The sequence below is a fragment of the Capra hircus genome, chromosome 8 (genome assembly GCF_001704415.2).
Source record: "Capra hircus breed San Clemente chromosome 8, ASM170441v1, whole genome shotgun sequence".
Taxonomy (NCBI): Eukaryota; Metazoa; Chordata; class Mammalia; order Artiodactyla; family Bovidae; genus Capra; species Capra hircus.
Window position 1 is genome coordinate 52,749,216 of NC_030815.1, and position 16,722 is coordinate 52,765,937.

Sequence of the window (16,722 nt, forward strand, 5' to 3'; positions counted from 1 at the left end):
TGCACAACAAGATGTTTTTCCTTATTAATTGCTAGAGTTATACCGTACTCCTGATACTGAAACTTAAGTCAAGAGCCATGCAGTCTGAGCCTGTTTTGGCAGGACCTGTTCTGGAGTGGGGGTCAGAAAAACTATGTTCTGGTCCCGACTCTTAAGTCTGACTTTGAGAAAGCCATTTTCCTCTCTAAGCCTCAGTTTTCCCCATCCATAGAATGGGGCTTACCTACCAGAGTGAAAAGCAATTAAACAGAGTCAGACATGTGAAGCTGCAAACCCTGCCCTTCTATGGGTTCATACTTTGAGATGGAGTAACCAGGTTCTCAGGAAAAATTAATATGAAGGTGCAGACTCATGATGGGAGCAGGGTGCAGCAAATTAAGAGGAAGACACAGAGCTTAACAAGCTCCCAGTATGTGACCCTTCAGTAATTCCATATTAGTCCCCATGCTTAGTCATGAGTCTTGGAAGGAGGAAAGAGGCCACACATCTCCTTATTTTACTATGACAACTACTTTGCCCACTCCTTTTGCTGGATGTTATATTGATTCAAGACATCAAAGCTAGTGGCAGTGCTGTCATTATTATTATATGACTTCCTAAGAGTCCATGACATGGTAATCTGACATGTTCATTTCATACAGAGAAGGATGAATTTAGGAAAAATTTTCCTCCTTTAAGTAGGTGTAAACTGTACTTCCTTGAAGACTTAAGATCTCTCCCTGTGAAGGATTCTATGTGTTGGGGGAGTGAGTGGGTAGGTGTATGTGTGTGCACACGCATTCTAATGACTGTACAAGGGTATCAGTGGTTCACTGTGGCATGGAAAATGAGAAAGAAACTTTCCTCTGGACAAAGTTGCGAGATTCTGAGCAACAACTCCACAACCTAATGCAACCTCTCCGATCCCATTAAGGGAAAAAAAAAATCCATGCCATGATCAGTCCAAAAACCAGTCTAGTTCAGGCAACTCTAATGTTCTCAAGACAAGCAATGTTTTTTTCCTAGAAGTCAAAAAACCCACTTAAGGGTGGGCAGGACTTGGGGGAGATAAATTAGGAGTTTGGGATTAACAGATACACATTACTATATGTATAAAAGGTAATCAACAAGGACCTACTGTATAGCACAGGGAATTATACTTAATATCTTGTGACATAATGGAAAAGAATCTGAAAATCAAGTGTACAGCAAAGTAACTGAATCACTTTGCTGTACTCTTGAAATGAACACAATACTCAAAATTAACTACATGTCGATATAAAATAAATAAGAAAAAATCCCATTAATAAGATTAGTATTTAAATGCATGTCTTGATACAGGCACATTTCTCTCTTCATACCAATTAATCTCCCTTGTAAAGTTTAGCAAATTTTAAGATAAATCTGATAGAAAGTCACATGTCGACATCAGAATATTTGACCTGGCACTTTGTCAGCTGCTGCCCTAAAGTCATTCTTGCCACCTACGGCTCATTCTGGAAGGCCAGGTTTCATGTGAATGTAAGTCATTGTAGATCAGCTATGCACACCATCAGAGTCAAGGATCCAAACAAAACTGGAGTAAAACAAAGTACACTCCAGAAAACTAAAAATTGTGTGAAATTAGACATAGCAACAAGACACTCATAACATACTTTTTTAGGCTTTAAAGTTATGCTTTGATGTGGGTTGATGAAAAATAAAAATCGATCTTATTGAAATAAATATTTATGCAGAGAATTTATGGAATGGACATTTTTAAACAATTTACTTAAAGAAAGGTCTTTTCCACCTCCACTGGCATGTTATAGTATGGCTTCACAGAGTACGAGGACTGACTCAAGGGAGATTATTGTTAACTGAGAGTGACCTTGCTGTATAAAGTCAGGCTAAGAGGCAAAAACAGAATACAGATGTGGACGGTAACACCTCTGTTACTGAAAATTCCAGCCAGTGTGCTCTATACTTCATGTAATGTTCACAGATTATTCTGCACGTATTTTTCTACTCCCAAGGGCAAGATTATCCAACAGGAATGATAAAGGCAAACAAGAAGTTCTGACAAAAGTAATCAACAATTATAAAATTTTTAAATTTTTTATTTGAAAAAATCGATCCTATTGAAATAAATACTTATGCAGAGACTCAGTAAGAAATAATTAGAACAATCCTAATATGTAGTAAGTGACCAATAAATATTTGTTGATTAATTAATTACAATACATTATTCTTTGCAACAATAAACCACAACATGAAAAATTAAGTTAGTAGCTCCCTTGTTTTTCTGGAAAATATCTGTTTATAAAAGGTACCTCATAATTCAAATATAAAAAGCATAATCTTGGGGTTCCCTGGTGGCTCAGTAGCAAACAATCCACCCACTAGTGCAGGGGACAGAGGTTCAATCCCTGATCTGGGAAGATACCATGGAGCAACTAAGCCCGTGTACCACAACCAGTAAGCCTGTTCTCTAGAGTCCAGGAGCTGCAACTACTGAGCCTGTGTGTGCAACTACTGAAGCCCAAGTGCCCCAGAGCCTGTGCTCCACAAGAGAAGCCACCACAGTAAGAAGCCCACGCACCACAACTAGAGTAGCCCCTGCTCTCTGCAACTAGAGGAAGACCAGCAAAGCTGAAAATAAAAAATAAATGGTAATTTCTTAAAAGATTCATGACCTTCTTTCCACTCACCTTGTCTAGAAAGTAAGCATATGTGAAGGCAGAAATGAGAGAATCCAAATCACAGGATTTGTGTCCAATAACCACATGGACCTTCTCCAAGCGTTTGCTTCGATTCTGAAATAAATTCAAATAAAACATCACAATTTAACAACAGATTAATGTAAAGTGTATATTTTTCAACTTTTTAAAGTATGTATGCCTTAGCTATATTCAGACACAATTGCAAAAACGCATAAATGTATCTTGAGGTTTTATATAAGGGCCTAAAATGGTACAACATGTTTAACATTCAGAAATGCTCATTCAAATTTTAGTTAGTTGTCAAGAACAGAAAATTATTGGTTCACAACCTTGGGAGCTCTCCTGGGTGAAACCTGAAACTGGCCCCCATATCCAGAGAACAAGGGGAGACTGAAGAAGATTCAGCCCACTCCAGATGGGTGGGTGGCAGGTTCCATAAGCAAGGGAACCTACTTACAAGGCTTGTCTTGGGCAGCCACAAGACAGGTGTATCTTCACACCTGCCCACCAGAGTCTTAAAAGTTTATGTAGAGGCCTTAACTGGCTTCCGTGACACATGGTCTCAACAACACCTTGTTCACTCAAGGCTGTGTCCATAAAAATAGTTCCTGCTATGGGATTGATAGGCAGATTGTACATTTCAAGGACAGGGGAGGGGAAGAGGAACCTCCAATTGCCAGAGTCTAGCTCTCAGGTCAACTGGTAGCCACATGCTCACGATGACCTCTTCCAACAAAAATGTGGTTGTATTAAGATCATCCACAAAGTAACTTGATATGAACTATATCTCCAAGTCAACACTTTTTAGTAAAAGATCATTTTGTCTAAAGAACAGTTCCATAGTATTTTATATCATTTTTTTTTACACAAGAAGTTCTCACTTTTAGAGAAAAAATGACTTTTGTCATATGTCCCTGGTGTGCAACACTATTTGGTAGAAATTTATTTTTTTCATGCCACATTTTGAGTGACAGGATATGCTCTCTCTGTATTATATTCTATAATTTAACAAATAAAAGTGGGTGTAATGCTTTTCTTCCCTCCAGAAAAAGTAGTATAATCAGTATTATTGCTCCAAAAATACAAATCAATTGCCATTAAAGAGTGTATATTGTCACCTCTCTGAAAGAGAAGACATACATACTGTTTTCTTTCCTGGTTAACTCAACAGTTGCTTAAAATTCTTTGTAGAAGGCTGACCTCCTAAAACACTGGATTAGAAGTGCTAAAGAACCAATCACAACCAGAAAATTCCACAACAAAACTGTCCAATAACAATAAGGGTAACCTAAATTGACATATTTATGGAATGTCAGGGATGACTCTTACGTATACTTTCTCAGCTTTTCATCCTTTATTTTAATTTCTCTTTTCATGACTTACTAGAAAGCCAACTCGATTGTAATACTGCTCAAAAAGCTACTCAAAACATCCACTGTTCATGATTATTTCAATTAAGAAAAAAACACTTGTTATTCCTTTTTCTATGGAACAAAGAAAAAGGATTATTTAGTAACTTAATAGGCCTCTTACAAGTGAATCTATAAACGTGTTGGTGTTTGTAGAGAACTACCATATCAGACTCAGAAACTAGTTATTCAACAACCAAACTGTGGCCCGAGGAAAATAATAAGGTAAATCTTGGAGGAGGCTCAATCAAAGAGCCTATCAACATAGAGAATGATGGCAGGATCAACATTGCACATAAGTTGTCCAGTATGCAATATTGTAAATTAAAACAAATACATATATTTTAAAATATATTGACATGTTGATCTTTGGTAAAATAATAGGATTTTAAAATGTTGTAAACACTCTGAAGATAATTATAACCACTGCTCCCCCCCATCACCACGTGTAGCTCCCACTCCTTCCTCTCCCACCCTCCTTGCCTCAACCTCATAACTTTATAGCTAGTCCACTTGTACTTTTGGAGGATTCTAGTCTAGACCCAGTTCTTACTCCCAAAGCCAGACTGCTTCCCCTGTGCAAGACTGTCAGATTTAGAGGTATAGAAAGAAATTGGGATAAATGCAATTATACTTCATTACAACACAAATAAATGTATTAAGAAACCATATTACTGTAGACTGTTATTCTTCCGAGAAGCTCGAAGGTCTAAGTAGACATTACGTTATTTCTCCTCCCATATCTCTTGGAAGGCAGACAGTAAGAAGATTCACAACACTTTTTATAGGTCAGTAGAGGCTGTTAGAGGACTATGATTGTTCCCAGAGCCCATGACCTAGTACAAAGAGCTCTGTCTCTTCTGCTCTGCACTGATCACACCATAATGCCATAATGACTGCAGGATCTACAAAATGAGCAGGGATGGGAATCAAGGGGGCAAAGAGAATGTTAAACACGCCTGTTAAATACAGCAAGGCTTCATAAAAGTATAGCATTAAAATTACTCCAAAGCTGATCTATCTGCCTCCTTGTCTAGGTTCAGTAATTCCTCGGCACAGCTTTGCATTCAACATTCAACTTGCACCAAAGAAGAGATGGGGGAAAACAAGAAGACTTGGGAGTCAATGCATTTCCAAGCCCAAACCAATTATTAATTGGAAAGAGAAAGGAGCTAAATAAAGTTGTGAGCCCAAACATGATGGGCCAGTTCTCACAATCGGGGAATCTTCTGCTGCTAAGCTGCTAAGTCACTTCAGTCGTGTCTGACTCCGTGTGACCCCATAGACGACAGCCCACCAGGCTTCCCCGTCCCTGGGATTCTCCAGGCAAGAACACTGGAGTGGGCTGCCATTTCCTTCTCCAATGCATGAAAGTAAAAAGTGAAAGTGAAGTCACTCAGTTGCATCTGACTCTTAGTGACCCCATGGACTGCAGCCCACCAGGCTCTTCTGTCCATGGATTTTCCAGGCAAGAGTACTGGAGTGGGGTGCCATTGCCTTCTCTGGGGGAATCTTCTAAGATGAGGATTTATTCATCCTTCTTCATTTAAAGAGAAAAAAGCATGTATCAATTTGCAGGTCAGGCTGTAGAAGATCCCAACACAACCCTTCAAGAGGTTTTTTTTTTTTTTTTTGGTGCCCACATCCCTCTGTTTTCATGTTTTCTTCTTTGTTTCCTGAATCCCCTTCTTCCCATATATCAAGTTCCTTCAAAGTCATGACTTCTTCCAGCATCATTTACTACGTCTGCCATCTCCAATCAATGCCCCAGTTCCCAGGCTCCAACACTATCTTCCCACCACCATCATTCTGGTGGCCATCCTACCAGGGATTTATCTGCCCCTTCACTAGCAATTGCATAGCGAATCCATGCCAATGAGTACTCCCAGGTTAATGTGTTACTCACCAAGGTAACATATTTTCATTTTAAAGAGACCTTCCAGGAATTATGCCACAATCCAAAAAGATGACTAGAAATTTCAAGCTGGCTAAAATTGTTAGACTAAAGAAAAGGGACATCACAATCAGAAGGTTCCTTTGGTGACCCTTAAAATGATAGACTCAACCTCAAAAAACATTCCAGACATTCCTAAAAGCCTGATTCCTACCCAAACCCACTAAGATATAATTCATTCATTCATTAAGGGTAGCAAAAGTCAAGTATCGTAGTAACCAGGCTTAGACAGATTTTTGCGTGCTTAGAGGAATAAAACATGAAATTAGTTACATAAACTCAACCAGTAGGTGAACTCAAGGAATGTGCAGGATTTGGCTTCTCAAAACGGAAGTCAACAGACAGAGAATACAGGTCCCACTTTCAAACTTCCTACCACAAATGACCTTAGCCGTCTGATCAGAGTGAAAACAGGGGTCAAAGAAAGTCAGAAAAGTCCGGGACTGAGTTCAGGGGTCTGGGGCTGGTAACAGGGTATCCTTAAGGTACCTGGTCCACTCTGCATCACTGGCTCCACTTGCAGGGGCAACAATGAAACTGGTTCACAGAACTGAGAAGAGACTCCTGACCACAATGATGCCCTGCGCTGCTCACAGCAGGCCTGTGGGCCCTTCCTGTGCCACATCCCCATATATTCACAGATTCACAGATGCTCAATCTTAAAGTCTATGACCCTTGACACAATTCAAATTGGGGTCTAGAGTATTTGCAAACAGACAAATTATGCCGCAATAAAAGTTGACATATGTACAATTTTACCAATTCAATTAATTATTGTCATCCAACTAATAATATCCTGTTTGTGTGCCAGGCACTATACTAATCTCTATGGATACACCACTGAACCAAGCAGACAAAAATCCCAGCCCCCATGGCACTTGCGTTTTAGTGCCAGGAGATAAAAAGAGCCAATAATTAGATAAGGATGAATAGAAGGCTAGGGTGCCCTGGGATGAGGTTCATCCCAGGTGATATTAATAAAGATCTAAAGTGAAGAAAAGAGACCTCCAGTTATCTCAGGCCAAGGTACAAAGTGAGACAATGCCTAGAATGTTCCAACAAATAGTTATTACCTAGCATATACATTTTCAAAATGTGACTTTATAAACTCCCAGCTAGGAGAGAATAGATTTGGCAGGAAAACAGCCATCCCCTGATCTTGATATAAGCACAGCAAGCATTAAGGAATCTCAGGAGACAGAGATTTATCATCTCCTATCTACATCCAGTGCTGAGCAAGCCCAAAACAAAATGGAATCTTCCTAATGGGTTGAAATAGATACTGTACTCAACTTATACTATACCTTGAACTTCTGAATAGATGGACAGAATCTCTCCATGGTCAACATATAAAAGAAAATATATTGAATATGCCAGTATTCCAGATCACAATCTTAATATGCTTTCAAAGTGTAATCCTATACATCACTAAAATGAGATTTCTTCATGAAGTTTCTTACCTCTTTTTAAAAGCAGAGAAATATCTAAGCATTAAGATTCAACCACCCATGAAAGCAATCTGTACTTGTCAAGCAAAAGCACTTTCATACACACTCTGATCAAAACAGAATTGATCAGTGAGAGGGCTTCCAGAGCTCTGTCATAAGCTCAGGCCCCTCCATCGTTCTTTTTTTTTTTTTTTTTTTAATAACTCCACTCTCTGAGAAACAGAGCTGTTCCACCTGGAACTTTACATCCAGAGCCCCATAGCTAACCTTAGTCAACAAGCCCTTGCAACACGGTTTTACTACGGTTTCTCCATACCCATCCTACTCTACTCTCTTTTCTTAAAAATCCTAGGCAAATGTTTTAAAAAATAATGAATTGAAATGATCATTATAGAAAAAGCCTACAGAAGTTGGAGAGTCCCCTTCATCGCACACTGATACACAGCCTATTTCTTAGTCCCTCATCTTTAACCAGCAAATGAAGATGCCAGAGAAAAAGAAGTCATTTGAATTTACTGGATACTATCCCCAAGGAAATCCAGGAACAGAAACAGTTGGCAGTTGACTACTTCTAACTCCAAGTCAATGAGGGGTCGGAATGAGGGGTCTTCCTTCCTGGAGGCTGGCTCTGGGTGGCACAGAAAAGGGTTCAGCTTCTCCCCAGAAGAACCCTGTGTACTGAAGGCTGCCATGATTCTAAATCAGGAGACTCGCAGATGGGCAAGAGGAAATCTTACATGCTACTAATGTCCCTTTCGATCCCTATTTCCAGGCCAGTCACCGGAAAGCCAGGAGGGAGGGATGCATAAGGAACCACAGCCAAACAAGCAGCCGGGGCAAAGGGGGCTGTGGAGTGCCCAGAGCAACCTGGTCCTCCAAAGGCAAGGACAAAAGCCCCTGATCACCCCTATCGGATATGGGTAAAGCCACATTCTTTGTTAATTTGGTAAATGAGCGAGATGCCTTTTGTTATTGGCCTTGGGTTTAAGATGATGTCTAGAACTTCTGACCTGCTGAACATCTCATAATCTTACCACTATCTGAGAAAAGGTTGGGACTCAGACTGAGCACAGGCTGGAGGGAACAGCATGACATTAATTAAAATTTTAAAAAAGCAAAGCAGAAACTTATCACTCTGTGCAAAGTCCCCAGAACACAGGAATTTCCTCCACCAACTGAAACTTTTGTATTTTATTCTCTATTTTTGTTTCTTTTTCTGGTAAGGAAAGAAATACGAGTCATTATAAAAAGTCAGACACAACAAAAATTAATAAAACAAATAACCACTGTTATTGTTGAATATTGTTGAATATTCCACATTTTAAATTTACACAAGTATACTGACACATATACTTTACAAAAACAAGGTTCTTCTCTACTTACAGTAGCTAGGTCATGAAAGCAACTTAGACGTCCATCAACAGATGAATGGATAAAGAAACTGTGGTACATATATACAATGGAATATTACTCAGCCATAAAAAGGAATGCATTTGAGTCAGTTCTAATGAGGTAGATGAACCTACAGCCTATTATACAGAGTGAAGTAAGTCAGAAAGACACACACACACAAAAACTCAAACCAGGGCTCTGTAATAACCTAAAGGGGTGGGATGGGGTGGGAGATGGGAGGGAAGTTCAAGAGGGAGGGGATATATGTATACTTATAACTGGTTCGTGTTGATGTATGGTGGAAACCAACACAATATTATAAAGCAATTATCCTTCAATTTAAAATATTTTCTTTTTTTAAAATGGAGTGCTTCTATTCCCAGTCTTTAGAGACTTCCTGTTTTCACCTAACAGTATAATGTTACTGCTATTGCTAAGTCACTTCAGTCGTGTCCGACACTGTGTGACCCCATAGATGGCAGCCCATCATCCCTGGAATTCTCCAGGCAAGAACACTGGAGTGGGTTGCCATTTTCTTCTCCAATGCATGAAAGTGAAAAGTGGAAGTGAAGTTGCTCAGTCATATCTGACTCTTCGCAACCCCATGGACTGCAGTCTACCAGGCTCCTCCGTCCATGGGATTTTCCAGGCAAGAGTACTGGAGTGGGGTATACTATGGACCTTTTTCCATGATCCAAACTACAGATATTCTTCATTCTTTCTGGCTTAATGGTATCAATTGTGAGGATACATCTCTATATATGAAGGAGGGATGTGGGAGTTGGTATATGTATATAGAATTCCTTGGATCATTATACGTGCTTTTTTAAAAATCTCTATGATATTGCCAAATAGGATACTCTGGCCCGCTGGCTACCTTGTTTAGTCCAGTTTCATTCTAACAGTTAGTTAATAAATAATAAGTGACTTGGAGGCTGTAAATGATTTCTTCCAAGAGCTGTACCTTAGGTTATGCGTAAAAACGAAAACATTTACCAGAATCTACAAATTCAGGACATAGACTGTTTCTATTTAATTTTCTCATAGATGTCCAAATTTAATTGGTGACGTACTGGATGAATATAAACCAGCGAATTAGGAAAAGGCAAAAAGCTTTCAATGACGAAACTCAAATGATTTTGACATAATTGAATTGTCTCAGTCAGTACTGACAAAACCGAAACTTAATCAAGTCAGAGAAGCATAGTCTATAACCTCCCTGCTCGCCTCCCTCCCACCTGACCTCAATAACATTTTCCTTCAGCGTCTCTTTGACGTGCTGAAGGCTCTCTTTTAGTATCTCTCAGCTGGGAAAAATAAGGGACAAGAGTCAAGCTGAGCAAATTCAGCTATAAGTGGCTCAGACTGCACATCTGTACCCCTTCTAGATGGTCCAATGTAGAGGCTATTGTGAGAAGGCAGTGAGGGAGCCAAAAGCTACACTCAGCTATTATTGCCCAAGGCCCTTCTTCTTGGGTGGGCATCTGGGTCCCCAGTGCCCTTGGGGTCAGGATCCCTTTAGCTGGGGCATTTGACACTGACTCAAACACTCATTGGTCTTCTCAGCTGAATCCATCTTCCTCAACCTCTTTGCTACCCATCTTGAAAATACAATATTCTCAAAAGAAATGACTTCATATATGGTTTTCATACTTCCTCAATCATAATAATGATTTGTGCTGGAATTGTTATTTTACTTAAAACATTTAATTTTTTATATTTTTGTTCAAGATCCTCTTACTGACAATGTCCTAAAGGAGAGTTTGGGGGGACAACACCATTATTTCTCCTCCACAGCTTCAACCAGAAAAGGTCGATGATCCCCCCAAAATCCTTACCTTTTCTGAAGAGCCCCTTTAGGAATTGTCCTACATATCATCATTTTCAGCCATTCCACTTTTGGGGGAACTGTGTCCATACATTTATTACCAACTTGGTGGGGTAGCCCTTTAATTTCCTTTCAGTACTGCTTCCTTTCAGCTTAAATAGATGCCCCATCCCAGAAGTCTGTCCTCCATGGTTTCACAGATTTTAATAATCTCTCAACCTTCCTCTTTTCAGACTTTAGAACTGTAGGCTTTTCCATCTAGCCTCATGTAGATGTACATCTGGGTCCACACAGCTTTCTGACCCTCTCCTGTCTTTAATTTTGCTATGCTTAGATCTTGCTGTGAACTGAATTGTGCACCTCAAAACTCAAATGTCAAAGCCCTAATCCCCAATGTGATGGTATTTGGAGACGGGATCTTTGAAAAATAACTGAGTATAGATTTAGTCATGAGGATAGGGCTCTCAAGATGAAATTAGTGCTCTTATAAAATAGCAGAGTGCTTGTGCTCTCTATTTTTCTGTCTCTTTCTATCTCTCTCCACTGTGTGAGATCAGAAGAAGGAGGCTTTCTGTAAGTCCAGAAGGTGGCTGTCACCAGGACCCAACCATGCCAGTACCCTGATCTTGGACTTCCAGTCTCTAGAACTGTGAGAAATAAATTACAATGTTTAAGTCACCCAGTCTACGGGTGGCTTTAAGTAAACCTTAAATTAACTTAATATTTAACTTTTTGATAATATAAGTAAGACTGCAAGGAATATTAGGAACATAGTATTCTTATGCCCATCTCTAGTTATTTCTTCAAGATATACTTCTGAATTTTATATTTCTGGGTAATGTAGGTAATGTAGAATGTAAATATTTTAACGCCTACCAGAAAACTAGAAATTTACATGTTCACCTACAGAAATAACTGATTTTCAAATCTTCAGCTCTGTTTAAGCATTATCTTGTTGCTACATAAAATAGTACCTTAATATTGTATTTATTATGCTTATTAAGTGCTTGAGGTCATTTTTTTCCCATGGACACTGGTGTCTTCAAATGGACATATTTTTTTGTGAATTTTTCACTGCATATCATTTTAGAATGTTTATTCTATCCTCACTGCTGAATTAAAATACTGTATTATTAACAAATTCAACTCTGGAAACATCAATAAGATATTACTGTGTTCTCTGGCCTCGGGCATCTATGGAACAGCTTGTTCAATAAGTTGCATTAAGTATGCAATAAGCATACATTATTTAATATGATATTATCATTTCAAGCACTAAAGAGCAATGATACACTTTGTACCATCTTACCATCTTATTCTCAATCTACCTACTATGTTTTCTGAAAATTGTTGCAATAATACAGGTCAGACTCTGCCTTAGTTTCTTGCTTTGACTGAAATCTATTTACTCCCCTTATAGTTAGACTCATATAAAAATGATGATGCAATTTAAATGTAAATCTAAAGTGTGAATGTATCATTCACTTTAGGTATCCTTAAAAGCAGTGAAATTTTGATAGGCCAAAAAGAATGGCAGAACTATAAGACTAGATCTTAAAAGTTCTCATCACAAAGAAAAAATTATAATTATTATGGCGACGGATGTTAATTAGATTTATTGTAGGGATCATTTTCCCATGATCAATACAACTTTTCCCAAATATTCAATACAAATATTGAGTCACTGTTATACTCCTGAGAATACCATATAATATAATATAATACAGCATTACATGTAAAGTACATCCCAATAAAAATACATACATATAACATGTGATTTAGCTACTTCAATTCTGTAGGGAAAATGATAAAAAATAAACTAAGAGTAGGAGTTAATATTTGCATAATATTTATACCATCTTGCTATTAAAAGGGCAATATTTCTAACACAAAAAAAGCTTCTACACATTGATTGAGAAAAAGACAACCAATGAAATCATCAGTAGAAGTGAGAATAGGCAATTAATAGAAGAAAAAATGAATAAATGAAAAGAAATTCAGCCTCATTAGTAGTCATGGAAATGCAAATTAGATCAACAATAATTTAATGGTTTTTGCCCATCAAATTGGCAAAAAAATTGGGAATGCTCGCAGTAGTAAGGAATACTACAGCCAATGTGGGACTAATTTGACAGTACCCTTTAAGATGCAGAATGTTGACACTTTTTGATCCAATATTTATTTCACTTCTAGGTATCTGCTGCTGCTGCTGCTGCTGCTAAGTCGCTTCAGTTGTGCCCAACTCTGTGTGACCCCATAGACGGCAGCCCACCAGGCTCCCCCGTCCCTGGGATTCTCTAGGCAAGAACACTGGAGTGGGTTGCCATTTCCTTCTCCAATGCATGAAAGTGAAAAGTAAAAGTGAAGTCGCTCAGTCATGTCTGACTCTTAGCGAGCCCATGGACTGCAGCCCACCAGGCTCCTCCATCCATGGGATTTTCCAGGCAAGAGTACTGGAGTGGGGTGCCATTGCCTTCTCCTTCTAGGTATCTATTCTATAAAAATAAAATCACCAATAAATATGGGTATTTTAAATTCCTCATTGTAATTCAAAATCCATTGTTAAATATGGATATTCAATAAAATCCTGAAAAATATCTGTTGAAGCAGATATTTGTAACAGAAGCAAAAGAAAAAACAAACAAGAAACAACATCAATGTATAACAACCAAGGGATCGTTTGATAAATTATAGACTATCCATAATGTATAACCAAAACACCTATTATCAGACAAACGAGTTAGATCACTATAAAGACCTGGAAAGATGTATTCCAATATTTTTCCACTACTTCACATGGCTGTCTCTTTCTTTCTGGGTCCTGCTTCTCAGAAGCAAAGAATGCCGCTGTGGTGACAGTAACATCTTGCTGAGTGCACTAGGATCACCTACCAGGACATTATTTGTAATGCAGATTACTGAGCCCATCCCTGATACTCAGAATTAGTAGGTCCGCAGTAAAGTCTAAGAATAATGTGACATGTTTGGGAGCCATGGCCTTAAAGAGGACCCAAGATTAAGCTCCCAAGGACCATCTGGCTTTTGTCAACAGCAGAACAAATCTGCATTTGGGTTTTGAAAAGGACTGCTCGAGAGTTATCCTAGACTAAATACAGTTTCAAAGGCAACTACTGTGGTGTTACATTTACTAAAGTTAGATTTACTCAAGTCTACAGTTAGAAAAGGACTTGGGTTCACCCAGTTGAAACCCATCAATAGTTTCCAAAGTGAGAAAAAACAAACCACATAAACTCCTATTTATCACATCCTTTGAAGTTTTCTGTTTTATTAAAACTACATTTTATGATGTGTCATATCCTAGTCTAGTAATACATGAACAGAATTCAGAAATAAATATACTTCTTGAGAGAATGAACTCAAAAGACTTCTACTAATGCTTTGGATAAGAAAAAATATGAGACTATTTTTTATAGAGGAGAAACTAAGAACTGAGAAATAAACAGAAAAGGAAGTAATAACTTCAACCTCCACCTAAAGTCCACCAGGCTTCCTCTTTGGTGCAATATTCTACTTCTGCTGTGGAGTACAGAGAAATAAAAGTCAACAACACAAATTAAAATAAACAGTACATCTCTTCATTTGTTGGTGTGTGCAATCTTTAGTTCCTAGTAATCCATGCATTGAGGGGTCAGCTATTCAAATATCAGAGATTCAGTTTTACTAGATCAATAGCTCCTTGCAAGCCCTGGCCACATCTTGAACTTGATATCCCCCAGAGTTCCTAAAGCAGTGAGTGTTCTGTACACAGCAGATGCTCGAAGCAGCATTTGTTAGTGAAAACAATGGTTGGATATAACAGTTAGGCAGAAGAGGGTTTTTAATTTTTATATCTATCATGTTCTTGTAAAACAATAGTAGTATGGACTAACACTTTGTTAATAGCCCCAAAGCTAAAAATTATATTACAGACTGCAAGTAATCATACTTCTCTCAAGTATAAGACTCTCATATCATAGTGGGGTCTCTCTCTGAATCTCTCTCCCCCAACACATACACACACACACACACACACACACACACACACACACACTCCAGAGTATGATGACATACTCATTCTGTCTACTTCATGGGGTTATGTTCAAAAAATGCTTTAAAGTGATTTTATATACTAACAGATTTTATGACTATTATTTATCACATATTTCCCTTTTCCTGTTAGGATTTTAAACACTTAACTTCTGACTCTATTACACATTCTAATTTATTCATTATTCTGAAGATATAACTGTTATAGTAATTTTGTTTTTAAATGTCTCAAGCAGGGGAGAATACTACACTGTGGAATTCTATGAAAACATGACTTGCTATCTGTGTGCGTGTGCGTGTGCATGTGCGTGTGCGTGTGCGTGTGCGTGTGCGTGTGTGTGAAGCAGGCCCAATGCTAGGCCCGGATCCATTAACCCCCACAGACAGGTTTCACTATAATTAGTTACCAGGTGTTACTCAGCTGCGGCTCCAGCACTTCAGTGGTTAATGGATGTCCAGCGCAAAGTAATTTTAAAATTCCAATTTGTGTGATTTCAAGACAAAAGGGGTATTTATCGTATTAACAATCAGAGCTAGTGAGGTTGTTGCCCCAAGGCACTATTTTTCCAAGGAATTTCAAAACTTCGTGTGGTGCCCTTCTATTTTGCAGTTATGCCCTCTTCCTTTTGGTTGACAAAATGTGGGAAATGTGTCATAAAGTTCAAATTACTTCTTACTGTCCACTCACAAATAGGATAATAAGACATACATCCGCTTTCCCCAAAGCAGGAGATTAAGTGTTCAAGTTCAGAATGCCCTTTTCACAAAATGTTGATAATTTCTCAAGCTGGATAATGAATCTGTGTTTTCTCTGGCCTCTCTGTGGTGTGTGTTCAAAAACATAAATAGTTAAAAGTAAATGAGAAACTGAGGCACGAGAGCAAAGAGGTTTTCAAGAAAGAAGGAAGAGAAAGGAAAGAAAAAAGAGAGGGAGGGAGGAAGGGAAAGAGAGAGAAGGAAAAAGGGGAGCAGGGAGAGAAAGCCCTTTTCACCAGGTCTTGGGAAAAGCCTGGGCCGTTCACACTCCGCAGCTAGTCAGAGTATGTCTTGGTTTCCATCCTTAAGGGTGACTCAGCACTTAGAATTGTGCTTGGTAAAAACATTCAACTAAATATCAGTTGAAAGGATGGACTGAAGCAATAAATAAGAACCCCAAATTCTGAGCTCATGGGCAGCTAAAGTCTAGTCACTGAGACCAGCACAGCAAACCAGGAAGATGATGTTTCTGCCTGCTCCTTCCCCATCCCGTTCACTCTCACAAGCCCTCGCACACACCCTATGCCCTTTTGAACATTCTTTTTTATCTCTGTCTTAGAGGTAGAGAAGAATAGCAGCGTTTATGATACCATCCACACACAACACTGGAAAACCAAACTGTCTTAGACCTGAGAAAGCCAATCCATAGATCCTGACATGATTCCAATGGAGTCTTCTATGATGTAATTGAACAAAGAAAATGTTTGCAGTGGAACTAGGATTTAGAGGGCTAAACCAGTGAGACTTTCAAGGGCTGTCAGGTGAAATCAGCATCAGGAAAACTACTGGAGGAAAATAAAGAACTGAGAGCCTTCACTTTGCTTTACTTTTGTGGGTTTGCTTTTCTTGCCTCTTCATCTTGGCAGTCTAATGTCATTCCTACACACCTATGTGCATGTATCTGAATGTTTATCCTGCCTGCAATAAGTCAAAATAATTTTTAAGAGGTGGATAAATAGCCCCCAGTTGATTTCAATCATGATTCACTAAAGCACTCAGATTTGCTTCCCTGCTTTTTACTCTCCTTATCTAGGGAAGGAAGAAACGCACTTTGAACATGAGGTGGGTGCCAAGAGGGTGGGGGTCTTTATAAACTGTTTTTTATCAGTATACCATGGGAAATTTAGGATGACTCAGTAAATATATGACATGTACTAAGTGTTTCTGCAAAATTTTTGTAGTAAATACTTCATACGAATAACAGAGA

General features: G+C 38.6%; 1 protein-coding gene across 6 annotated transcripts in view; it reads right to left on the minus strand.

The window, feature by feature from the left end:
* The window catches only part of PRUNE2 (prune homolog 2), a 301,538-nt gene that overhangs the window by 247,397 nt on the left and 37,419 nt on the right, over positions 1-16,722 (minus strand). For all 6 annotated transcript variants that reach the window (XM_005683795.3, XM_013965995.2, XM_013965997.2 and 3 more), the window contains exon 2: positions 2,670-2,774. In XM_005683795.3, coding sequence (XP_005683852.2) covers positions 2,670-2,774 — 105 coding nt within the window. The remainder of the gene's footprint in view (positions 1-2,669; positions 2,775-16,722) is intronic.